At 38.0% G+C, this 25,923-nt stretch overlaps 1 protein-coding gene across 2 annotated transcripts in view; it reads left to right on the top strand.

Moving 5' to 3' along the window:
- Positions 1-17,224, top strand: part of SLC15A2 (solute carrier family 15 member 2) — a 51,603-nt gene extending 34,379 nt beyond the window's left edge. The window contains exons 14-22 of one of the 2 annotated variants that reach the window (XM_032150044.2): positions 814-895; positions 1,476-1,610; positions 2,037-2,201; positions 2,357-2,403; positions 3,894-4,004; positions 4,693-4,789; positions 12,020-12,166; positions 13,054-13,158; positions 13,502-17,224. In XM_032150044.2, the coding sequence (XP_032005935.1) occupies positions 814-895; positions 1,476-1,610; positions 2,037-2,201; positions 2,357-2,403; positions 3,894-4,004; positions 4,693-4,789; positions 12,020-12,166; positions 13,054-13,158; positions 13,502-13,678 (1,066 nt within the window). In that variant the 3' untranslated portion in view covers positions 13,679-17,224. The remainder of the gene's footprint in view (positions 1-813; positions 896-1,475; positions 1,611-2,036; positions 2,202-2,356; positions 2,404-3,893; positions 4,005-4,692; positions 4,790-12,019; positions 12,167-13,053; positions 13,159-13,501) is intronic. The other variant, XM_058437433.1, reaches the window with a different exon arrangement.
- The last annotated feature ends 8,699 nt before the right edge of the window (positions 17,225-25,923 follow it).

Raw genomic sequence — 25,923 nt, 5'->3', positions numbered from 1 at the left:
TGCCCTGCTGGGTTTCAGACTTGCCTGGGGCCTGTAGCCCATTTGTTTTGGCCAGTTTCTCCCTTTTGGAATGGGAATGTTTACCCAGTGCCTATACCCCTATTTTATTTGGGGAGTCAATAAGTTGTTTTGATTTTATAGGCTAGTGGGTGGAAGGGACTTGCCTTATTTCAAATGAGACTTTGGACTTGGAACTTTTGATTGAGTTTGTGCTGGAATGATAAAAATTTGGGGGACTATTGGGAAGATATAAGTGTATTTTGCAACGTGAGAAGGACATGATATTTTTGGGGGGCTAGAGATGGAATGATATAGTTTGAATATTTGTCCCTGCCAAAATCTCATGTTGAAATGTAATTCCCAATGATAAAGGTGAGGCCTGGTGGGACATGATTGGATCATGGGAGTGAATTCTCATGAAGGGTTTAGCACCATTCTGTGGTGCTATCCTCATGATAGTGAATGAGTTCTCACAAGATCTGGTCATTTAAAAGTGTGTGGCACCTCCCACCTCCTCGCTTGCCTCTACTTTCACCATGTGACATGCCTATTCCACCTTTGGCTTCTCCCATGATTGAAAGCTCCTCGAGGCTTCACCAGAAGCTGGGAAGATGCCAGCACTGTGCTTCCTGTAAAGCTGCAGAACCATAAGCCAATTAAACTTCTTTTCTTTATAAATTACCCAGTCTCGGATATTTCTTTATAGCAATGCAAGAACAGCCTAATGCAGTCTTTAATAATAGGCTACAGAGTTTGGATTTCATCCTTTAGAGTCTAAAGTTTAGATATAATTGTTTCTCCTTTCCACCACAGATCACTTAGGAAAATGGCTGTTGGTATGATCCTAGCATGCCTGGCATTTGCAGTTGCGGCAGCTGTAGAGATAAAAATAAATGTGAGTTCAGTAATTCTTAAGTTCTATGAGGGCAGGATCATATCTTTCTTATTTGCTCTTTTGACTTGTTCAATCATGATTCCCTAGGACCTAGCACAGTACCTGTTTTATAAGAGGTGCATCATAAGTATTTGTGATAAATAAGTAGATACAGGGGTAAAACAGCAATGCAAAATGAGGCCCACCTCCCACCTGAGTGACTCGGAATGTATTTTCAGGGAATTCTTAAACACTAATATCCAAGATAGCCATCTCCTTAGGGAACACAGGCTTATGCGATGTCTTTCTAGATACTCAAGTAAAAACCTTTTGGCAGATTGAATAGCCACTATTACGGATGAGGCCACAGCTGAGTCAAAAAGCATCGAGTTTGTAAGCTGGCATTGGTACTTGCTACAATGAGCTGATGTTTCCCTCTCCAAGCTGCCTTTAGAGTTTTCTAAGCCAAATATTTTTCAGAGGGAGAAAACATGTCTACTTGGCTAGTGGACTAGGCTGTCAGAAACAACTGAGATATGTGTTGCCATTGTATCTGAAGGATTATTTGTTGGTGATTCTGACATGTGTTCTTTGTTCTAAGGAAATGGCCCCAGACCAGTTAGGTCCCCAGGAGGTTTTCCTACAAGTCTTGAATCTGGCAGATGATGAGGTGAAGGTGACAGTGGTGGGAAATGAAAACAATTCTCTGTTGATGGAGTCCATCAAATCCTTTCAGGTGAGGTGTGTACCTGAATGAATTAGAAACTCTGTATGCTATATTGATCTTGATTTTTCCTTAACATTAATTGTATCATAAGCATTTTCCCATGTCTTTAGATAATCTTTGAGCACATGATTTTAATGGGCATATAATATTCCATTCTATAGATATACCATCGTTTATTTAGACATTTCCACATAGGTATTCAGTTTTTATTATTATACATAATCCTATAATGAACATTCTTATTCATAAATATTTATGCATGCCTCTGATTATTTCTTAGAGTAGATTCCAAGAAATAAAATGGCTAGGTTAAAGAAAGGAATTACTAGGTTGAAAGTGTCTGATGAGGTCGCCTACCCTGAGATGCTACATCGTGATGTCAAATATGGAGTAGAAGGTATATGTGACCTTCATTTTATGTTCTTCATTTTACAGAAAACATCACACTATTCCAAACTGCACCTGAAAACAAAAAGCCAGGATTTTCACTTCCACCTGAAATATCACAATTTGTCTCTCTACACTGAGCATTCTGTGCAGGAGAAGAACTGGTACAGTCTTGTCATTCGTGAAGATGGGAACAGTATCTCCAGCATGATGGTAAGTTGAGGAATTGCCTGTGTTTTAAGTTGTCGTCTCAAAGTAATATGACTGTCTCATCAGCGTCTTACCAAGGATCTGCCTGATGATCAAATTTTCTGAGCATAGGTCTTATTTCATCAACTGTTACTGACTTTTACTTTTCTCTGTTGTAGGTAAAGGATACAGAAAGCAAAACAACCAATGGGATGATAACCGTGAGGTTTGAATGTCAATGAGATTCCAGGCCACTCTGTTTTCTTGAATCTTGGATCTCTTCTAATCTTTGGGGCTTCATTCTACTTGTTCTGAACAGGAATTCCCTCTCCTAGAATGCCAGGGGCACTGGTGTCAAAAGGCATTTTCTAGGACAGTGAGAGGCAGATAGGCTTCTTTTCTCATGTGGGATTCAAAGATGACTCTATCTGTGTATGCCCCCTGTACTCTGGGGCATAAATCCTTTCTGCTGAATTTTATCTATTTATCTTGCTGTCAGGAAAATAACTGAGTACTTTTCTCTTTGTGATCACCAGAGAGAATTTTGGAAGTAAGAAAATAATCCTCCCTTCATTTTTGATAGTTGAATATATATCTTTTAAAGTATAGTTTTTACTATAAGCCTATAGAGGCATCATGGTATAGCACACATTTGGAGTCAAAAGACTTAGTTTTGAATCCAGATAAGGCTGAAGGGTCTTGTCAAATGGTGAGGGACAGTTACAGAGATGGAGTACCCAAGAGGACATGTGTTCTCTGTGGCTGGTATTAGATATGAAATGGACAGATACATAGGTCTATGACCACCAAGGTCAAGTGGTTGCTGTTGAGAATAGCATTTTAGAGGAGAACTTTTAGTGAAAAGTCTGGATTTCACTGAAGGGTAGGACAGTCATAATAACTTGCTTTTGAATATGCTTCAAAAAAAGTAAACAGCTCAAAATAAAACAATGTGAGGTCAGAGAGCCATGGGCCTCCAGAAGGGACATTTTCGAGGTCAGTGTAGAATGATCTAAAGTCTAGGAATTAACATTCAGGACTCTAGTGGGAACTGTCCTTCTTATTCCTGAGGCCAGAGACCAAATCAAAAGCTATCAAAACAGAAATGTACCAAAACCCATCCTTAGAGGACAATCTAGGTGCCAGGTTCAGAAAAATAGAAAGATGGTTCTGGAAGGGTCCAAAGTTTCTGCAGACTCCAAAACAATTATAACAACCTACTCTGGGCTGAGAGTCTGAATTTTGCATAAGTCACATTGGACTTCATTTTAAGAGGATAAGATATCAGTTTTATGTAAATACTGTCATATCTTCATATATGAATAATTATCTTATTTTTCTTAGTAAAGTCTCAGTTGATAGATTCCACCACTATAAGGGAAATAAATTAGATGCACCTAAGCTGGATTAGTGACGAAACTCAGATTTCCATGAATGATCATAATAGTGTCCGTCTAGCTAGAGGTCTGGTGAGGATGTGACAGATAAAAGTTCAAGAAAAAGAAAGTTAGGGACAGCTAAGACTATGGATTACTTTTTACATGTGGGTTCATTCATCTAGTTAACAATATACATTAGGTACTTTTTATGTGCCAGCCACTATTCTAGGCACTTAGGCACTGGGGATATAGTTATACCCAAAACATAAAAGGCCCCTACCCTCTTTTATCAGGTGTTCCTGTTTGTTTGATATGTAAATAATATTTCTACCTTCAGGTTTGTTAACACTTTGCATAAAGATGTCAACATCTCCCTGAGTACAGATACCTCTCTCAATGTTGGTGAAGACTATGGTGTGTCTGCTTATAGAACTGTGCAAAGAGGAGAGTAAGTGCATTGCCCCTGTGGACATTTTACTTTTGTCAATAATTGTTTTTTAAGTGCTATATTTGTATATAGGTGGGGAACTTAGGTGCATGTGGTCTAATTTTGAGTATAGACACACTCCTGATCTTTTCCAACTCTTGCTTCCTTCCCTCAGTCTCACTTTTTTTCTGCACAGATATGTTGAGATCACGATTGCCATGAAGACCACACTATATAGTTAATACAGCCCATCTCTGTATAGTTAACACAGTCCATCTCTGTGAGTTTCTCAAAGTTTATTATTGGTTTCCATTTCTACTAAAGAAGGTACTTTGGTACCTTACAATGGCACTTCATTACTTAGAGCTTATCTTCTCAAGTTCATTGTTATATCCTGTTATACTAAGTCATAAGATTTGCTTGAGGAAAATTCACATGGTACTTAAGTTAACAAAAGAATATTATTTGTAACTTCTTTATTTAGGTTGAATATTTTAGAAAATACCTGACAGGCAATAAAGAGCTCAAATCAGGGACAGAAGCCTGGCATGAAAATAACCTACTCCAAGAAACATTTCTTTTCAAAGATAATTAGTGGCTTCACTGCTTTCCTCACCATCAGTAGAGAGATGAGATCATTTTCGCCTGGAGATGGGAATGCTTTTCTAAGCCTTGATATTTCTTCTAACCTAAATTCATCCTGTTCCAGATACCCTGCAGTGCATTGTAGAACAGAAGATAAAAACTTTTCTCTGAATTTGGGTCTACTAGACTTTGGTGCAGCGTATCTATTTGTTATTACTAATGTAAGTAGCTCACAGCCAACTCCTTACCCTCTTTCCATATATATATCTCCTGGGATCCTCTAGGCAGGGGCAGAAAACAAAAGAGAAGACTGTGGCAAAGCAGACACATATATTTATTTCTAGCATAAGATGACAGGTTCTACAGTGACTTTATTTATTTTTATTTTTATTTTTTTGAGACGGAGTTTCGCTCTCGTCGCCCAGGCTGGAGTGCAGTGGCACCATCTCGGCTCACTGCAACCTCTGCCTCCCGGGTTAAAGTGATTCTCCTGACTCAGCCTCCCATGTAGCTGGGATTACAGGCATCTACCACCACCCCCAGCTAATTTTTGTATTTTTAGTAGAGATGGGGTTTTGCCATGTTGGCCAGGCTGGTCTCAAACTCCTGACCTCAGGTGATCCACCCGCCTCAGCCTCCCAAAGTGCTGAGATTACAAGCGTGAGTCACCGCACCTGGCTCTACAGTGACTTTAGAAAGCCCACTGTCTCTGTAGGGGATAAGAGATAACATCAACAACAAGCAAAGGGTCTTGGGGAAGGAGAGACATAATTTATCTTGAGCTATCACTGTGAGATGCCACGGCCTGCTCCAGTCTCATTATGTCTCCAAGCAAAAAAAAGCTATTTATGAAAAAGTACTTATGTCATCTTGGCCGGCTTCATATGCAGATCTTCTCACTCTCTGGAAATTTGATCTGCTAACATGTCACGGTCTGAAATACTGAAACTGATAATAATGTCAATCCCTACACAAAGTTTGGGGATCAGTTAACTGTGATCTGTCAAAAACAATTGTCCTAGCAGTCAGGACAGAGTACCTCTGATTTTAATTTTGATGTCAATCTTGACTTTAATTTTGTTATTTCATTACTATTCATACTGTATTAAAGACTAAAAGATAGTGAATAAGAAAAAGAAAGAACATTTCTAGAGGTTTGATGATAACCCAATTTATAAAGTTTTATTTATTTTACTAATTAATTAATTTAATTAACTTGATCCTTTTGGTGTGCCATTTTTATAACAGCTTTATTGAGATATAATTGATATACCATAAAATTCACCCATTTAAAGTATCCAATGATTTTAAATATATTAGTACAGTCAATATATGTTAATATGTGTTCATTATATAGAAGGAATATATATCCAATAATATGTATTCAATGGTTTTTACTATATTCACAGATTTGTGCCATTTAGGAACACTTTTTATCACCCCTCTCAAAAAATAACATACCCATTAGCAGTCATTCCCCATTTCCTCTTAAACCACTAGTCTACTTTGTCTGTAAATTCTTCTATTCTGGACATGTCATGTAAATGGAATCATACAATATGTGCCATTTTGTGTCTGGCTTCTTTCACTTAGCATGTTTTTCCAGGCTCTTCCATGTTGTAGCATGTATCAATGTTTTATTTCTTTTTATTGCCAGGTAGTATTCCATTGCATGGATATAATACATTTTATTTATTTATCAATCGATGTACATTTGAATTGTTTCTACCTTTTGACTCTTGGGAATAATGCTGTTATGAACATTCATGTACAAGTTTTTGTGTGGACATATGTTTTCATTTCTTTTGGATAGGTAACTAGCAGTGGAATTGCTGGGTCACATGGTGACTCTATGTTTAACCACTTGTGGACTTTTCCAAAGTGACTGCACTGTTTACATTTCCACCAATCACGTATATGAGTTGCAGTTTTTCTACATCTTCACCGACACTTGTTTTCTGTCTTTTTATTATAGCCACTCTAGTGTGTGTGTGAAATGACATCTCATTGTGGTTTTCATTGCCATTCCCCTGATGGCTAAAGATTTAGAGCATTTTTTCTTGTCTTTGTCAGTCATTTGTGTATTTTCTTTGAAGAAGTGTCTCTTCAGATCCTCTGCCTAATTTCTAATTGGGTTATTTGTATTTTTTATTAATTGTAAGCATTCTTTACATATTTTTAGATATATCTGTTATCATATATAATTTGCAAAATCTCACATTCAATAGGTTGTCTTTTAACTTTCTTGATGGTATCTGTTGAAGCAGAAAAATTTTTAATTATGATGAAGTTCAATTTATCTATTTTTTTTCAGTTGATTGTGCTTTTGATGTCATACCTAATCCAAAGTCATAAGAATCTGTGCATATGTTTTCTTCTAAGAGTTTTATAGTTAATTCATTTTGAGATAAATTTTGTATATGGTATAAGGTAGGGGGTCCAGCCTCATTCTTTTGTATGTGTATATCTAGTTGTCCCAGGATAATTTCTGGAAAAGACTATTCTTCCCCTATTCCCCTATTAAATGTTCTTGGCATTTTTGTCAAAATTCAATTGATCATAAATGTAAAGGCATTTTTCTGGACTCTCAATTCCATTCCATTGATCTGTATGTTTATCCTTGTGCCAGTACCACACTGTCTTGATTACTGTTGCTTTGTAGTAAGATTTGAATTCAGAGAGTATGAGTCTCCAGCCTTCTTCTTTTTTAAGATCAATCTGCCCATTCTGGGTCCCATGAATTTTCATATGAATTTTAGGATCATATTAAGATCAGAAGCCAGCTGGGATTTTGATAAGGATTGCATTGAGTCTGAAGATCATTTTAGGGAATAGTATTGCCATATTAACAATATTAAGTCTTCTGATCAGTGAACATGAGATATCTTTCTATTTATTTGGGTCTTCTTTAATTTTTTCAACAATGTTTTGTATTTTATTTTATTTTATTTTATTTTATTTTATTTTATTTTATTTTATTTTATTTTATTTAGATATGAGGTCTCATTCTGTGGCCTAGGCTGGAGCACAGTGGCATTATCATAGCTCACTGTAGCCTTGAACTCCTGGGCTCAAATGACACTCCTGCCTCAGCCTCCTGAATAGCTAGGACTACAGGCATGTACCACTGCTCCTGGTTAATTTTTTAATTTTTTGTAGAGATTGGGGTCTTGCTATGTTGATCATGATGATCTCAAACTCCTGGCCTCAAGTAATCCTCCTGCCTTTGCCTTCCAAAGTGCTAGGATTATGGGTGTGAGCCATCATGCCCAGACTAAGGTTCCTTTTTAGAGACAGAGTCTTGCTATGTTTCCCAGGCTCGTCTCTAAACTTCTGGCCTCAAGCGATCCTCTCTGCTCATTCTCCTGAGTAGCTGGGATTATAGGCATGAACCACCATGCACAGCACATGTTATTTTCAGAGTATACATTTTACATTTATTTTGTTAAATTTATTCCTACTTATTTTATTCTTTTTGAAGCTCTGGTTAATGGAATCCTTTGCTTAATTTCATTTTCAAATTTTCCATTGCAAATTACAGAAATACAGTTGACTTTTGTATATTGATTTTGCATTGTGCAATCCTGCTGAACTCATTTATTAGTGCTAATGGGTTTTTTTAGTGGATCCCTTAGACTTTATACATACAAGATCATATCATCAGCAAATAGAGATAGCTTTACTTTTTCATTTTCAATCTGGATGGTTTTTATTTCTTTTCCTTGTCAGTTGCTCTAGCTGGAACCTCTAGTACAATATTGAATAGAAGTGGTGAAAGCAGACATACTTTTACGGGGAGAGCATTCAGTCTTTTATCATTAAGTGTGTAATCTGTGGATTTTTCATAGATACTTTGTTAGATTGAGAAAGTTCCTTTCTATTCCTAGTTTGTTGGAGAGTTTTCTGTTTGTTTGTTTTACCATGAACAGGGGTTGAATTTTATCAAATGCTTTTCCTGCATTTATTGAGATGGTAATGTGGTTTTGTCCCTTATTTTATTGATACGGTGTATACAACAATTGATTTTTAGATACTAAACCAATCCAATTCTATTAACCTCCTCCTCCACCTTCTTTTCCTCCTCCCACTTCTTCTTCTTTTTTAGAAATAGGGTCTCAGCCAGGCGCGGTGGCTCACGCCTGTAGTCCCAGCACTTTGGGAGGCCGAGGCGGGCGGATCACAAGGTCAGGAGATCAAGACCATCCTGGCTAATACGGTGAAACCCCGTCTCTACTAAAAATATAAAAAATTAGCCGGGCATGGCGGCGGGCGCCTGTAGTCCCAGCTACTCGGGAGACTGAGGCAGGAGAATGGCGTGAACCTGGGAGGCGAAGCTTGCAGTGAGCCGAGATCTCCAGCCTGGGTGACAGAGACAGACTCCGTCTCAAAAAAAAAAGAAAGAAAGAAAGAAATAGGGTCTCGCCCTGTTGCCCATGATGCAGTGCAGTGCTGCAATCATAGTTCACTGTAGCCTGGAACTCCTGGGCTCAAGTGATCCTTCTGTCTCAGCCTTTCAAGTAGCTGGGACTACAGGCATGTGCTACCATACTGAATTAATTACAAACTTTTTTTTAAAAGAGAAGAGGTCACTATGTTGACCAAGCTGGTCTCTAACTCCTGGACTCAAGTGATTCTTCTTCCTCAGCCTCCCAAAGTGCTTGGATTACAGGTATTAACCACTGCACCTGGCTATAATTCTATTAATTTTCTAGGGCTGCTACAACAAAGCACCACAAGCTGAGTGGCTTATGGGATAGAAATTCATTGTCTCACAATTATGGTGGCTAGAAGTCTGAGATGAAGGTATTGGTAGGACTGGTTCCTTCTGAGGGCTGTGAATAATCTGTTCCATGCCTCTGCCATGGCTTCTGGCAATTTGCTGGAAATATTTGGTATTCCTTGGAATACAGAAGAATCACCCTAATATCTGCCTTCATCTTCACATGGTGTTCTTCCTATGTGTCTGGCTGTCTCCAAATTTACCCCCTTTTTAATAAGGATACCTGTTATTGGATTAGACCCACCCTATTGACCTTATTTCAACGTTACTAATTACATATATAACAATCCTGTTTCCCCATAAGTTTATATTCTGAGCTACTTGGTTTTAGGACTTCAACATATGAGTTTTGGGGGACATGATTCAGCCCATAATGCTTGTGTTCCTGGTGTTATTCCATTTTCTGTTTCTTCTGTCTCTCATATGCCATTCAAGATAGAGGTCGTATGTATTGTTTCTGAATACCAGGATCTAATAAGCATCTAGAGTAGAGGCCATAAATTGGCGTTCTGGGGGCCCAATTTCTTTCATAGTCCTGTCTTGTTTGGCCTGCACAGTATTGACAAAAATAACAAAAGAATTAAGTGCCAATAAATTCAAGAGATTACACCTAAGAAGTTGTATTACTAACATTTCTTGGAAAAAAAAATTAGAAGATTTCCTAACAGGTATTACTGTGTCAGCTGTCTAGTGCTGTAGTGGCTGTGCCCTTTAGATGGGACCTGTGCTGTCCAGTTCATTATAGGCCCCATCATTTCCTTGCAGCCTCTTTCATTTACTTAATTACCTGCCTATGAGTATTTAAGTATCTGACTTTGATTTAGAAGCTCTGGCCGTAGTCTCTTCTTATGCTGAGAAAACACAAGCAGATGCCTAGGTATTATTTACACTGTCAACTAAAGGAAAAGAAGATTCCTTTATCTTACTATTTTAGACCCAATGACCATTTGATTCAGAGCATTAAGGGCATTTATATGTCAAAGACTTTTCATCTGAAGGACTTTTGACCATGATATTTTAATTATGCTGTTTTTGTCTCATGTATCTGGATATTATACCTAATCCCTAATAATAGTTTTACTTCAAGAAATATATTCATATGGTTAGGCTTTGTGTCCCCACCCAAATCTCATCTTGAATTATAACCCCCATAATCCCCACATGTCTAGGGAGAGACCTGGTGGGAGGTGATTGGATCGTGGAGGCGGTTTCCCCCATCCTGTTCTTGTGATAGTGAGTGACTTCTCATGAGATATGATGGTTTTATAAGGGGCTCTTCCCCCTTTGCTCCTCACTCTTCTCTCTCCTGCCACCATGTGAGAAGGTCCAAGCTTGCTTCCCCTTCACCTTCTACCATGATTGTAAGTTTCCTGAGGCCTCCCTCCCCAGCCATCTGTAACTGTGAGTCAATTAAACCTCTTTCCTTTATAAATTACCCAGCCTTGGACAGTACTTTACAGCAGTGTGAAAATCAACTAATACATATATATATAATTTTTTTCTTCCATTTTCTTTTTTTGAGCCCCTTCAATAAATATACATATAATTTTTAAAATGTTATTTCATTTGTAATAAAATATATTAGTAGATGTAATCTATGTAAAACCAACCATAGCTAAAAACATACATATAGTTAAAGTACTTTTAGACCAAAGAAACAAAAGCTGATTGTGGAATCACATATATCTGGTAATATTAACAAAAACTTCACCTGGAAAAAAACTCTTTTTAACCAAAATTTTATAGAAAAATTACATCTTTTTGACAAAATTTGAATGTGTAAATTTTGAGTTAAAAAATAATGGCTTGGTCCAGGCACTGTGGCTCGTGCCTGTAACCCCAGCACTTTGGGAGGCCAAAGAAGGAGGGTTGCTTGAATCCAGGAGCTTGAGACTAGCTTGGTCAACATAATGACACTCCATTTCTACAAAAAATTTTCAAATTTTTAAGTTAGCTGGGCATGGTGGCACGTACTTGTAGTCCCAGCTACTTGGGAGGCTGAGGCAGAAGGATTGCTTGAGCCCAGGAGTTTGAGGCTACAGTGAGCTGTGATTGTGCTGCTGCGCTTCAACCTGGGTGACAGAGCAGGATCCTGTCTCAAAAAAGAAAAAAGCCAATGAAGAAAAATCAAAATAGTATGTGGCATTTGATATGGATTTTTAAAAATTGACCAGTAAAACTTCAATGTGTTATCAAGAGAATAATTCATTCTAATAAAAGTAATTTCAGTAAGTTAAAAACCAAAATAGCAAATGTTAAAAGCACTTTAGTTGTACTTACATAGAAAGTGGAGTAAGAAATTAAACTTTTCTCAAGAAAATGCTTTCTGAAAATTTATTTTGTTTATATAATTCAGATGCCATTTTATGTTTAAAATGTTGTCCAGGATCAAAATGCCTGATAGGGCAAAATGGTGGAAATCCAAACTGCAATATCAAAATATTCTCTCATTTAAAGTCTCTGTCAATAATGATATCTGATCGAATCTAGGTGAGTGAGCATAATATTACCAAAAGAAGTTTTGAAAAGCTGGGATTTTGTAGAAATGCTCAATTTCCTGAAAGTGGCAGAAGAATGAAAATACGAAAAGGGTGGATATAAGATCATAGTTAGGAATGTTTACTTGAGACTACTGACAAGTCCATTTCCATTTTCTCTTTCCCTCACTAAGAACACCAATCAGGGTCTTCAGGCCTGGAAGATTGAAGACATTCCAGCCAACAAAATGTCCATTGCATGGCAGCTACCACAATATGCCTTGGTTACAGCTGGGGAGGTCATGTTCTCTGTCACAGGTCTTGAGTTTTCTTATTCTCAGGTAAGTTTTTGCAAATAGAAGGTAGAAATTGAGACATTGCTTAAAGGATGGTGAATTTTAATTCTAGCACTGACTTAAATAGGTATGTTATCTCTTTTGGCCTTGGGTACCTTATTTATGACCCTGAACATATATGACCTGAACATCTTGACTCCCCAGATCATGACAGTGCAGCATGGGAGTCTATGATTTGGGGGTTCTAGGAAAGAGATTAAAGATTAAAATGAAGAGCTGCAGAGTCAGACTCCCTACGTTCGAATTTTGGCTGCATGACCTGTTGTGTAACCTTGAGCAAGTAAATTACTATCTCTGTAATGCTATCACCCAGGCTGGAGTGCAGTGGTGCAATCTCAGCTCACTGCACTCCAGCCTGAGGGACAGAGTGAGACTTCATCTGCCTCCTCGGTTCAAGCGATTCTCCTGCCTTGGCCCCTTGAGTAGCTGGGATTATAGGCGCACACCACCATTCCTGGCTAATTTTTGTATTTTTAGTAGAGACAGGTTTCACCATGTTGGCCAGGCTGGTCTCTAACTCCTGACTTTGGATGATCTGCCCACCTTGACCTCCCAAAGTGCTAGGATTACAGGCGTGAGCTACCGCACCCAGTCTGTAATGCTATTTTTTAAATGTATAAGAATACTAATAGAACTTATCTCTTAGGGTTGTAATGAAGATTATATGACATAATGAATTTATAAATATTCAATTAGGAGCTTCATCTTATTCTTACTGTTTACATTATTAACACCCTCTGAATCAATGTGATAGCTGAACTTAATGAGGGAAGTTCTAACTTGGAAGCTTTTGTGGGAGAAGTTTCCTGGATGCATGGGGCATGAGGGCAGTGAAGGGAGTTTGTTTACTTTCAAACTTGTGTCATCCCCAGGCTCCCTCTAGCATGAAATCTGTACTCCAGGCAGCTTGGCTATTGACAATTGCAGTTGGGAATATCATCGTGCTTGTTGTGGCACAGTTCAGTGGCCTGGTACAGGTATGGATCTGAGGGAAGCAGGATTCATTTCTACTCAAGTTTTTCCTCCAGCTTTCTCTTCTCCCTTTCCCCCTATCTCTCTGCTTCCCGTATTCCCCATTCAGTGCTGTGACATGAAATGGGTTAGATATACAGACTTTACTAGGAAAATAGGCATATGTAAGTGGCAATAATGACTACAATATATCTATGTGAGGAGAGGTCAGTGAACCCAGTCTTTGTCCAGCAAAAGTCTGGTGAAACTGGTGATCCCAGGTCAGTTGTCTCCCCACTCCTCATCCTGTAAAGATCTCTTTAGTTTCAGGTTTCTCCATATTCTTCTCATATTTATTTCCCCCTGTAGTGGGCCGAATTCATTTTGTTTTCCTGCCTCCTGCTGGTGATCTGCCTGATCTTCTCCATCATGGGCTACTACTACGTTCCTGTAAAGACAGAGGATATGCAGGGTCCAGCAGATAAGCAGATTCCTCACATCCAAGGGAACATGATCAACCTAGAGACCAAGAAGACAAAACTCTGATGACTCCCTAGATTCTGTCCTGACCCCAATTCCTGGCCCTGTCTTCAAGCATTTTTTTTCTTCTGCTGGATTAGACAAGAGAGATAGCAGCATATCAGAGCTGATCTCCTCCACCTTTCTCCAATGACAGAAGTTCCAGGACTGGTTTTCCAGTACATCTTTAAACAAGGCCCCTGAGACTCTATGTCTGCCCGTCCATCAGTGAACTCATTAAAACTTGTGCAGTGTTGCTGGAGCTGGCCTGGTATCTCCAAATGGCCATGAAAATATACTTGTATAATGGAGATCATTCTCTGTGGGTATGCAAAGTTATGGGAATTCCTTTATAGGTAACTGCCATTTAGGACTGATGGCCCTGATTTTTGAGGTGCTGATTTAGAGGCAAAATTGCAGAATAACAAAGAAATGGTATTTCAAGTTTTTCTATAAGCAATGTAATTATGCTACTCACAGGGGCCTCAAGAATTGGTATGTATGATATGATCTGGTCCATCCTGGTTTGTCAGCTATCTAGGTTTGATAAGACTTTAGTAAACTTGTCAATACAGATGGTAGGAAGCAGAATGCCATTTTATTAAAACATAGGAGAAGTTATAGCTTTCTGATTATGATAGTATTTTATTTACTTATCCAAACACTCCTTTCTCAGTATGGATAGATCATGGAAACCAGATCAGAGATAGTAAACATTAGTAAACATGGTTCTGGAGAACAGGAACATGTGTAAGTTGTAGAAATCCTGAAGAGCCAGTCATTCTTTTACAGAGTACATTCTTCTTAGCCTCTATGGCACTGGACTATGCCCTTCAGTGAACAGTTGTATAAACAATAATTATAATTTGCAACCCTGTCCTGTCAAGCTTGCTGACCCAGCTTTTTCTTATTATTACACCTTGTCTTGCTTATTGCAGCAAATATTCAATAACAACATTTCTGTAAGTCCAACTTCCTTTATTAATGTTTCCATTTAGCCTCAAAAATATCAAAGTAGTAGTTCCTTTTTGATGTTGTTTTCCTGATTTACTTTTCCCATAAGTTTTAAATACCATTTCTTCCTTGAAGCCTAGAAATTTTCTTTTTATTCAAAAAAAGTTACATTAATGCTCTAGGTTTGAGGTTCTAAAATGGAAATGTCAATAGAGGAGCATGGTCCTATATGAGGTTCCTATCAAAATTTGTGGGAGTAGGGATGGTAGAGCATGAGGGTTTTGTTTGTGTATGTGTGTGGTCATGAAAAAAAATTGAGAAACATTACCTCACACACAATGAATGAATCGAGGACAGACACGGGAATGTCATGACTGTGCAGTGTGTTACTAGGAAAAAAGTTCAGAATCACTATTCTAGAGAGCTTCATTTCCATTGGTTTTAAAACATTATTCTCATGTAGAACAGTGTTGGGTCTCATACTGTTAATGTTAATAGGTAACAATGTTCATGTTAGTAGGCACCAGTTAATATTAACAGATAATGTTACTGTTGACAGCTAAGAGAAATTGCTGTAAGTGCCCAAGCTTTATATACTTCAGTTTTAATGACAAGCATTTCAGCAGTACAAGAGTGGCAGCAAGACCAACCAGTTTTTCCAGATATCTTGATGTGAACCTGACCCTACTCCTTTAGAAGACAGCCTGTTCATTTTTAAATAGCTTTAACCCAAACTGTTCTATGACCATTGTTTCAAGAGACATTAACACAGTTTTGTAAATAGAAGTGTCTATGGACAAATAAGTTTGGGAAATGTGGCATACTGTATCCTTTACTTAATATTTGCATATTAAAGACTCTGAGATATCCTGCAGTAAAGACACAAGATATCTTGTTTAAATTAACATGTTATAGTATTCTGCAGAACATTGGTTTGGAAAAAACTGTTGAGCATTTCTTCCTTGTAAGTGCTGAGCTTCCTCTCTGAAACCTCCTACCATTGTTTTTTTTCCCCTGTAGCTAACAAGAATAAGTATAACAGCCGGCCAGGCACAGTGGCTCACGCCTGTGATCCCAGCACTTTGGGAGGCTGAGACAGGTGGATCACCTGAGGTCAGGAGTTCGAGACCAGCCTGGCCAACATGGTGAAACCCCGTCTCTACTAAAAATACAAAAATTAGCCAGGTGTGATGGCAGGTGCCTGTAATCCCAGCTACTCGGGAGGCTGAGGCAGAAGAATTGCTTGAACCCGGGAGGCAGAGGTTGCAATGAGCTGAGATCGCGCCATCACACTCTAGCCTGGGGGACAAGAGCGAGACTTCATTTCAAAAAAAAAAAAAAAGAAGAAGAGTAAGTATACCCCCTTTTGCATGTGGCAGATGTTTAGCTATTTGGGGAGAACTTTCATGGCTCTTCTCTAACCATCAAGTATTCAAAGTAAAGATTCTCGGTTCCTGTAATGGTTCTTCACCAGGCATAGTTTGTCCTTTTACCATCCTACTTTCTCTCTTCTGAAAAACATTCTTTATCTGGAATACAGCAATTAATATTAAGATATCTTAATATGAAATACCTGGAGTCAAATATAACGTTCCAAAGTAGTCTGACTGGAAGAACTAGCACCTGCCTTTCTTCAAACAATGCACTTCTGTTAATGCAGTGTAAGGTAACATGAGTTGTTTTTGGAAACTACAGCATAATGTGAGCTTACATTCTAGCACTTATCACTTAATGACAGGGATACATTTGAGGAATGCATTGCTAGGCAATTTTGTCATTATGCAAACATCATAGAGTGTACTTACACAAACCTATGGTATAGCCCACTACAGCTATTTGGTGTAGACTGTTTCTCCAGCTATATGGTGTAGACTGTTTCTCCTAGGCTACAAACCTGCACGGCATGTTACTGTATTGAATGCTGTAGGCAATTGTAACACAATGGTATTTGTATACTTAAACATATCTAAACATAGAAAAGGTACAAAAAACTGTACACATTATATAGATGTATCAGATTATTCATATGTGCTCTGAAAATGTCTATATCTGTTATGTATCAATTTTTAAAAAAGTGAATGACATAATTCATTTGAAAAAATGTGGACACACAAATTGGAAAAGAGGTATAAATGCAGTATTATAACCTAATTGGAACACCATTACATATTAAGTCTGTCATTGACTGAAACTGCAATATACAGTTTTTCTTAACATTTGCATATTAAAGACTCTCTAACTATATATGGACATATATGACTGTCACCATCATAAGACATTTTGATGTTATTCTAAGTGACATGTTAAACTATTGGAAGTTTAGAACATGAGAGTGACATAATGTGATCATTTAAGATCACTTTGGCTGCTAAGGGGAGAATTATCTATAGTCAGGAAGGAAAAGAAGTAGAGAGTTAAGTTAGGAGGCTTTTGCAATAGTTCAGGTGATAGATGGTCGTGACTTGGACAAGGTGATAGTAGTGGAGGTGGAGAGAAACAGTTTGACTTGGAATTAAGCTTTATGCTAGAACTGACAAGATTTGAGTGTAGTTTGGATACACAATTTAAAAGAAAGAAATGAGCCAGATGTGGTGCCTTACACCTGTAATCTCAGTTCTTTGCAGGGACAAGGGAGGAAGATTCTTTGAAGCCAGGAGTTCAAGACCATTCTAGGCAACATAATGAGAGCCCCCTCTCTACAAGAAATAAAAATAAAAAAATTAGCCAGGTGTGGTGGTGTGCACCTGTAACCCCAGCTTCTCAGGAGGCTGAGGCAGAAAATCCCTTGAGCCCAGGTGCTTAAAGCTGCAATGAGCTATGATCACACCACTGTACTCTAGCCTGGACAATAGGACCCTGTCTCAAAAAGAAAGAAGGAGGGAGAGGGGGAGAGAGAGAGAGAGAGGGGGGAAGGAAGGAAGGAAGGAGAAAAGGAAAAGGAAAAGAAAGAAAGAGGAAAGAAAGAAAGAAAGAAAAGCAGGAAAGCAAGAAAGCAAGAAAGCAAGCAAGCAAGCAAGCAAGAAAGAGAAAAGAAAGCTCACTCCTAGATTTGGTCCTAAGTAGTAAGGATGAATCATGATGCAATTTTCTAGAAATAGCAAAGACTAGGATAAGAAAAGTTTTCTGGTATGGGTTCTGTTTTGGACATGTTGAGCTTCTACCCATACTAATGGGTATCCAATTAGAGACATTAAATTAGCAGTTTCATATATGAGTCTGAAGATCAGGTAAGAGGTTGGAGCTAGGAACATAAACTTGAGAGTCATCAGCATATATATGGTATTTAAAGCCATGAAACTGGAAGAGATTTCCCAAGAAGTGAATGTGTATAGAGAAATAATGAGCAAGAAGGACAGTTTGACAAGAATAAAGGGCAAAGAGGTAAAATATACAGTCAAAGGAAGCTAGGGATCAGATTATGTAGGTCCGGGTGTGCTGGTGTGCACCTGTAGTCCCAGCTACCCAGAAGGCTGAGGTAAGGAGGATTGCTGGAGCCCAGGTGTTTGAGGCTACAGGGAGTGATGATCACACCACTACACTCCAGCCTGGCCCATAGAGTGAGACCCCCATCTCTAAAGAGAGAGAGAGAGAGAGAGAGAGAGAGAGAGAAATGGTCAAGGAATGGGTGAGCTTGGGAGTCCTCCAACATTGGAGGTTTGGAGAAGAGGAGGATGCAGCAAAGGCAATGAGATGGGTGACCTATGAAATATGAGGAAACTCAGGAGAATGCAATTTAATGTAAATGACACACTCTGTGTTATAATTGGATAAAAACCAATTTTTATCTTTAACCTAAAGAAGGTACTTTTTCCTATTAGTAGACCTGGGTTCTGGTAATTTCTATGTATGTTTGCCTAAATCCTTTTTCCTCCACAATTTAATTCAATTTGATGGTCCTTCCTTCCTTTTTCTTTCTTTCTTTCTTTTTTTTTTTTTTTGAAACAGGGTCTCACTCTGTCACCCAAGCTAAGTGAAGTGGTGTGATCATGGCTTACTGCAGCCTCAACCTCCAGCACTCAAGCAATCCTCCCTCCTCAGCCTCCCTAGTAGCTGGAACTACAGGATGTGCCACCATGCCCAACTAGTTTTTTATTTTTTGTCAAGACTAAGTCTCGCTATGTTGTCCAGGCTGGTCTCAAACTCCTGGATGCAAGTGATCCCCCTACCTCGGCCTCACAAAGTGCTGAGATTACAGGTGTGAGCCACTATGTCCAGCCACATTTATCATTTTCTTCTCCCTTGACCAATAAGCTACAACTACACTAGCAATCTTTGCTTCTGAAACATGCCAAGATTGTTCCTGACAAGATCTTTCCACTGCCTAGAATATTCTTTCCCCTGATCTTGTGTTGACTCTTATTGTCACTCAGCTCTTAGATCACCTCTTCATCACCTGATCTCTCCATTTGAAATAGCTATCTAGCATACCATGGGCAAATACACATTTATGAGGAATAAAAGGCAATGGAGTCAGTTCAACCAGCAAATATTTGTTGAGCACTTGCTATGTTCTAGATGTGCTATATACAAAAAAGACAAGGATGAATGAAACACAATTCTTGCCATCAATGAGCTCAAAAGTTTTTCAATTTTCAAAAATTTTCTATCAGAAGCTTTGTGTTTTTCTAACTGTAGTATCTGACTCTCAATCTTTTTCTGTCTTATCTTCTACAATCACTTTTGGTGTTTCCCACATCCATTGACAAAAACCATTAACATCCAGGACTCACAATTCTTTGACCTTTTTTGAAATTCCACGACCTCCATTTTACCTAAGATAACTCAATCATCCTCAGACTAAGCTATATGTCAAACTTAAATATGCCTTGAAAAATGCTACCAGCAAGATCTCCATTTAAAAAATCTTCTCTAATATTAATCTTCTGCACATTTACTTTTCTCCTTCCTCTTAATTGAACTCACTGTTTTTATTGTAATCTTCAATTGATATGTCTCACTTCTCTCAGATTACATTCCAGTATGGTTTCATTTGTCTTGAAACTAACCTGGACACCATGGTCAATTATTTTAGCTCTTTGTTTGCTACCACCTCAAAATTTTCCCCTTTCTTGACTTTCATCATTTCTGCTAATCTGTACCACTACACAAATCTATATTATTTTTATTCCTGTTTCTGGGCTGCCTGGAACTGCAGGAGAATATCACAAGAGTATGATTATATGGTTCAAAATTCAATACCATCTACCCATTTTCCAAATTAGGAATACAGGCATTATCCATTGACTCTAGTAACAAGTCTTGAAACCTACCTACTAAATAAGTTTCAAATCTGTCCACTTCTGTCCTTTCCTATTGCCACTATTAAAATCACCATTATATCTCTAGATTTTTACAACAACCTTTTATGCTTAATCTATTTTTTCTTAAAACTGTTATCAATGTGATATATTTTAATACACAGCTCATCTGCGTAACAACCCTTCATTGCTCCCTACTTTAAGGATAAACTTCCAACTCCATAATAAGATCAACAATGCCCTATCTGTCCTGGCCCCTACCTACCTATCTAGCCTTATCTTTGCTATGGCCCTTGTCAAGTTGTATATATGCAACACATATACACACAGATTTGTTAAGATCTCAATCAGGATTGCATTACATCTATAGAATAGATCTTTTCCAATATTGAGTCTTTCAAACTTGCTATTCTCTTTCTAGGGTTGATTTTTCAGCTTTTATTCTTTTATAATATGTGTACTTAGGCAATTAATTTTTAAAATTTGATTAATTTTTCTGTGATCACAACTTGAGCTGCAACCTGTTAGACATTTTTCTTCTTACCTCTATTCTATAGCTCCAACTTTTCATCATATTTGTTTGAAACCTCATTTAAATATCACCACTTCTATGAGGCCTTTTGTGATCCACCTCTGGGATACACCTGTTCCTAACTCTAAACCTCAGTAGAGCTCTATTTGTTATTTGGTGAAGACATTCATAATTTTCTGCCTTGTATCAAAGGTATATTGTACTGTTTCATTTCCTTTGCTCAACTGCAGGATCCTATTAGTTTTGACATGTTGCATTTTCATTACAATGCAATTTTTAAATATAATCCAGTTTGTTTGTTTGTTTTTGAGATGGGATCTCACTATGTTGCCCAGGCTGCAGTGCAGTGGCTCGATCTTGGCTCACTGCAACCTCTGCCTCCCAGGTTCAAGCGATTCTTCTGCCTCAGCCTCCCAAGTAGTTGAGATTACAGGCACCCGCCACTATGCCCAGCTAATTTTTGTATTTTTAGTAGAGGTGGGGTTTCACCATGTTGGCTAGGCTGAGTCTCGAACTCCTGACCTCAAGTGATCCACCCAACAGTTTTAAAGGATTTCTAATTTATTTTGGATTTCCCCTTTTCTATGGGTTACTTAGAATTGCGTTGCTTAATTTCTAACAATATCAAAGATGTTCTAAATTATTCTTTTTTTATTAATATCTACCTTAATTCTACTATGATCAGAGAACACATTCTGATGGAAATACAATCCTATGAAATTTGTTTAGGCAACAAATTTGTTTTGTAGTCCTTTCTTCTTCTTCTTCTTCTTTTCTTTTTTTTTTTTTTTTTTTTGAGACAAGTTCTTTCTGTTGCCCAGGCTGGAGTGCAGTGGTGCAATCATGGCTCGCTGCAGCCTCAATTTCCTTGGGCTCAAGCAATCTCCCACCTCAACCTCTCAAGTAGCTAGGACCACAGGTGTGTGTCAACATACCTAACTAATTTTTTTTATTTTTTTTTTGTAGATACCAGGTCTCACTATCTTGAATAGGCTGGTCTCCAACTCCTGAGCTCAAGTGATCTTCCCACCTTGGCTTCCCAAAAAGCTGGGATTACAGCCATGAGCCACTGCATCTGGCCTATGATTTAGAATTCTATCCAGATAAATTTATGTAAATATTGCATGTATACTTGAAAAAAAGAATATTTTGCCAGGTATGGTGACTCGCACTTGTAATTCCAGCTACTTGAGAGGCTGAGGTGGGAGGATAGCTCGAGCCCAGCAGCTCAAGGCTGCAGTGAGCTATAATTGCACTACTACACTCCAGCCTATGCAACAGAGCAAGTCCCCTTCTCAAAAAAAAAAAAAAAAAAGAGAATATGTATTTTGTTGTGTGCCATGTTCTATATGTCAACTAGAGCAAATGTCTCCTAATATAATTGAAGATTTGTCTATTTCTGTCAAATTTGCTTTATATATCTTGAGGCTATATTGTAGGTACATATAGATTTTAAATTGTTATATGATATACGGCAAATTAATCCTTTATCATTATATCATACCCCTCTTTATCTCTACAAAGCTTCTTACCTGAAATTTACTTTATCTCATATTAATGTAGCTGAACCCATTTTCCTTTACACTTTTATGGGATATCTTTTTCAATCCTTTTACTTTACATATTTCTGTGATTTTATCTTCAAGGTGTGGTCTCTTGTAGGCACCATGTAGGTTTTCTTTTTTAAAAATTCAGGCTATTGGCTAGGTGTGGTGGCTCATGCCTGTAAACCCAGCACTTTGGGAGGCTGAGGCAAATGGATCACCTGAGGTCAGGAGTTCGAGACTAGCCTGACCAACATGGTGAAATCCTGTCTCTACTAAAAATACAAAAAATTAGCTGGGCATGATGGCAGATGCCTGTAATCCCAGCTACTTGGGAGACTGAGGCAAGAGAATCTCTTGAACCTGGGAGGTGGGGGTTGCAGTGAGCCGAGATCGCACCACTGCACTCCAGCCTGGGCAACAAGAGCAAAACTTTGTCTTAAAAAAAAAAAAAAATTCAGGCTGTCTTAGTCTTCCACCTGGAATATTTAGTCTGTTTACATTTAGTAGAATTATTGATAATATTTAGGTTTTATCTACCATCTTATTATTTGTTTTCTACTTAACCTCTTTTATATTCCTTTTACTTTTCTGTTTTTTTTTTTTTGAGACAGAGTCTTGCTCTGTCACCCAGTCTGGAGTGCAGTGGTGTGATCTCGGCTCACTGCAACCTCCACGTCCTGGGTTCACGCAATTCTCCTGCCTCAGCCTCCCAAGTAGCTGGGATTACAGACATGTGCCACCATGCCCGGCTAATTTTTGTATTTTTAGTAGAGACGGGGTTTCACTGTGTTGGTCAGGCTGGTCTCAAACTCCTGACCTCAAGTGATCCACCCCCCTCGGCCTCCCAAAGTGCTAGGATTACAGGCATGAGCCACCGTGTCTGGCCCTACTTTTCTTTTATGCCTTCTTTTTGGATTAATCAAATATTTAGTTTCATTACCCCACTATTAACTTTTTCTATTATATATTCTTTTTTTAATTAAGTGATTACCCTTGGGTTGTTACATACATCCTGAACTTCTTATAGTAAACATACATGATTAATTTAACCTCTTCCCTAGCAATGCTCAGATTTCAGAACATTATAATTCCATTTAGTCTATTCTACCTTTTGTTTTATTGTTTTCATGTATTTTAATCCTAAACATATTTTACACCTCACAAGACAATATATTAGTGTTGCATATCCTCAATATTCATTTAGATTAATCCATATAATTACTCTTTCTATTGTCTTTCACTCCTTGCTGAATTTCTAGGTTTTTATCTGAAATAATTTTCCTTCTGCCTGAAGAACTACCTTTTATAGTAATTTTAGTGTAATTCTGCTTAGGAAGTATTCTCTGTTCTTGTTATTCTGACAACATTTTCATTTCTCCTTCATTTTTGCAGGATATTTTTGCTGGGTGTATTTTCTGGGTCTGTAATTCTAGATTACCAGTTACTTTTTTCACTACTTATATTCTCACTGCCACCATTTTATTGAAAGTCAGCACCAAATCAATTAAAAACTGAAGGTAATATTTCTCCCCCTCAGGCTGTTGTAAATTTTTTTCTTTGAACTTGGTTTTTATTAGTGTTACTGTAATGTGCCAAGATGCGACTTTCTTTATATTCATCCTGCTTGGGATTTTCAGGAATTCATGCATCAGTGGCTTTATGTCTTTCATTAGTTTTGGGAAAATTTTAGCCAATAACTTTTCAAAGATCATCTCTTCCCTATTCTCTCTTTCTCTCTCTGCTCTCCTTTTGGAACTCCAATTATGAAAGTTAGATTTGTTCATGTTATTCCTTATGTTTCTTATGTTCTTTTTTATATTTTCCATCTTTTTCCCTCTCTGAGTGTCAGCTCTGCGATAAGGTAGTCTTGAGGACTTCTGTCTGCTGGAAGGAACTGATCTGACTTGGAGAACCTCAAAAAAGCTCTATCTCTGGGTATTCATGAAAAGAATAGCAATTAGAAGCAATCTGCTCAAAGTCAGCATTGCAACTGCTTAGGGCTACAATATAGGTTGAGGCACCAAGAGACTAGCAAATATTTTATAGAGTTACCTGAGAAACAAGAGAGCCACAGGGGACTTTGATAAGCTCTATAATATGTTTGTAATGTTCCTGGGGATTTAGAAGGTTGTGTGCATGTTCAAGGCTGCATGCATGTTCAGGAAACACCAACAGGGGCCCCAGTTACTTATTTATCTCTTACTGACCTTGGAGCTCAGTTAAGCAGGAAATGAAGCCTAAGGCAAATTTATAAACTGCCTGAACTTTGAAGGCATGTGGAAACTCATAAACAGCTTCCCTCAGCCAGTTGCAGAAGATTTACTTATTCAAGTCGTTTAAGAAAACCTAACCAATCATTGTCTGACCCCTGAAGTATGTAAACATAGGGCAACCCTTAGGAAGTTAGGCTTAAAAATAGAAACAAGAATTTTTTAAAAAGTGAGCATAGATGTCTGTGGCAGCATACTGCAGGGACTCTATAGAACTAGCCTAGGTAAATTGCTAAACAGACAACAACAAACCCTGGTGTGGATGGAGTAATAAAATTTCAGAGTCATTTAAATACTCTGGTATTTAGCAAAAAAAAAAAAAAATCTAAAATGTATAATTTTTGACAAAAAAGTACAACACATGCAAAGAAACAGGAGACTGGCCCATACTATCTGAAGAGCATACTTAGTAGAGAAAACCTTTAAATCAGCTTATTATAAATATGTTTGGAAAATTAAAGAAAACCACTTTTAAATAATTTAAAACAAATACGAAAACAATGCCTCATTAGACAGACAATATCAGTAGAAAGAAATTAAAGAACCAAAGAGAAACTCTGGAATTAAAAAGTACAGTAACAAATAAAAAACTTAATAGAAGGTTCACAGCAAGTTTAGGCTGAAAAACGGAATCAGTGAACTTGAAGATAGGTCAATAGACGTTATCCAGTCTAAAGAAACAAACAAACAAAAGAACTTTAAAAAAGGAACAGTGTCAGAAACAATGAAAAACAATTGGCATGCCAACATATGCAAAATAGAAGTTCCAAAAGGAGAGAAGGGAGAAAGAAGAAAAATAAACTATTGAAGATATAGTAGCTGAAAATGTCCCAAGTTTGCTGGAAACAATAATCTACACATCCAAAAAGTTTAAAGAACTCCAAGTAGCCTAAACATAAAGAGATCCACACCTAGTCATATCATAGTCAAACCATCAAAAGTCAAATAAAAGAGAAAATCTTAGAAAAATCTGGATATATAATTCTTGGTGGTTAGTTTCTTCTTTTTCTTTCAATACTTTGAATATGTCAATTTATTGACTTCTGAGCTCCATTATTTCTGATAAAAAGTAAGTTGTTAATCTTACTGAGTATTTCTCATATGTGAATAATTATTTTTTGTTTTTGCTACTGCTAAGATCTTCCTCCATCCCTTTATTTTGAGCCTATGTGTGTCTCTGCACGTGAGATAGGTTTCCTGTCTTTACAAAAAATTTAACAATTATCCAGGTGTGGTGGTGTGTACCTGTAGTCCCAGCTACTTGAGAGGTTGAGGTGGGAGGGTCACTCAAGCCTGGGAGGCAGAGGTTGCAGTGAGCCACTGCACTCCAGCCTAGGGTGGCAGAGCAAGACCCTGTCTCAATAGCAACAAAACAAAGATATCCCTAGAGGATATCATTGGTTTCTTTGGGTATGCCCTATGTAAATGGAGAGGATGAAGTAAAGTTACAAAGTCATTTATTCAGTGTATGCCTCATGGAGAGGTTATTTCCTGTCATAGCTGAAGTGTGAATCGGCCTTATGTTCCTTATCTCCATACCCTATTTTCCTGCCTCACCACCACTTACCCAAAGTCAACCAATCAGTGCTGCAGTCTATTCCCTGGGGGATCTCCTCAGTTTCGTCCCTTCATGGTTGCCAGAAAGATGTTACCCAGAAAGGGGTCTCAAGCCAGACCCCAAGAGAGGGTTCCTGGGTCTCAAGAAAGAAAG

The sequence above is a fragment of the Hylobates moloch genome, unplaced genomic scaffold (genome assembly GCF_009828535.3).
Source record: "Hylobates moloch isolate HMO894 unplaced genomic scaffold, HMol_V3 SCAFFOLD_4, whole genome shotgun sequence".
Taxonomy (NCBI): Eukaryota; Metazoa; Chordata; class Mammalia; order Primates; family Hylobatidae; genus Hylobates; species Hylobates moloch.
Note: the sequence above shows the minus strand (reverse complement) of the source record. Positions and strands in the feature narration are given on the sequence as shown.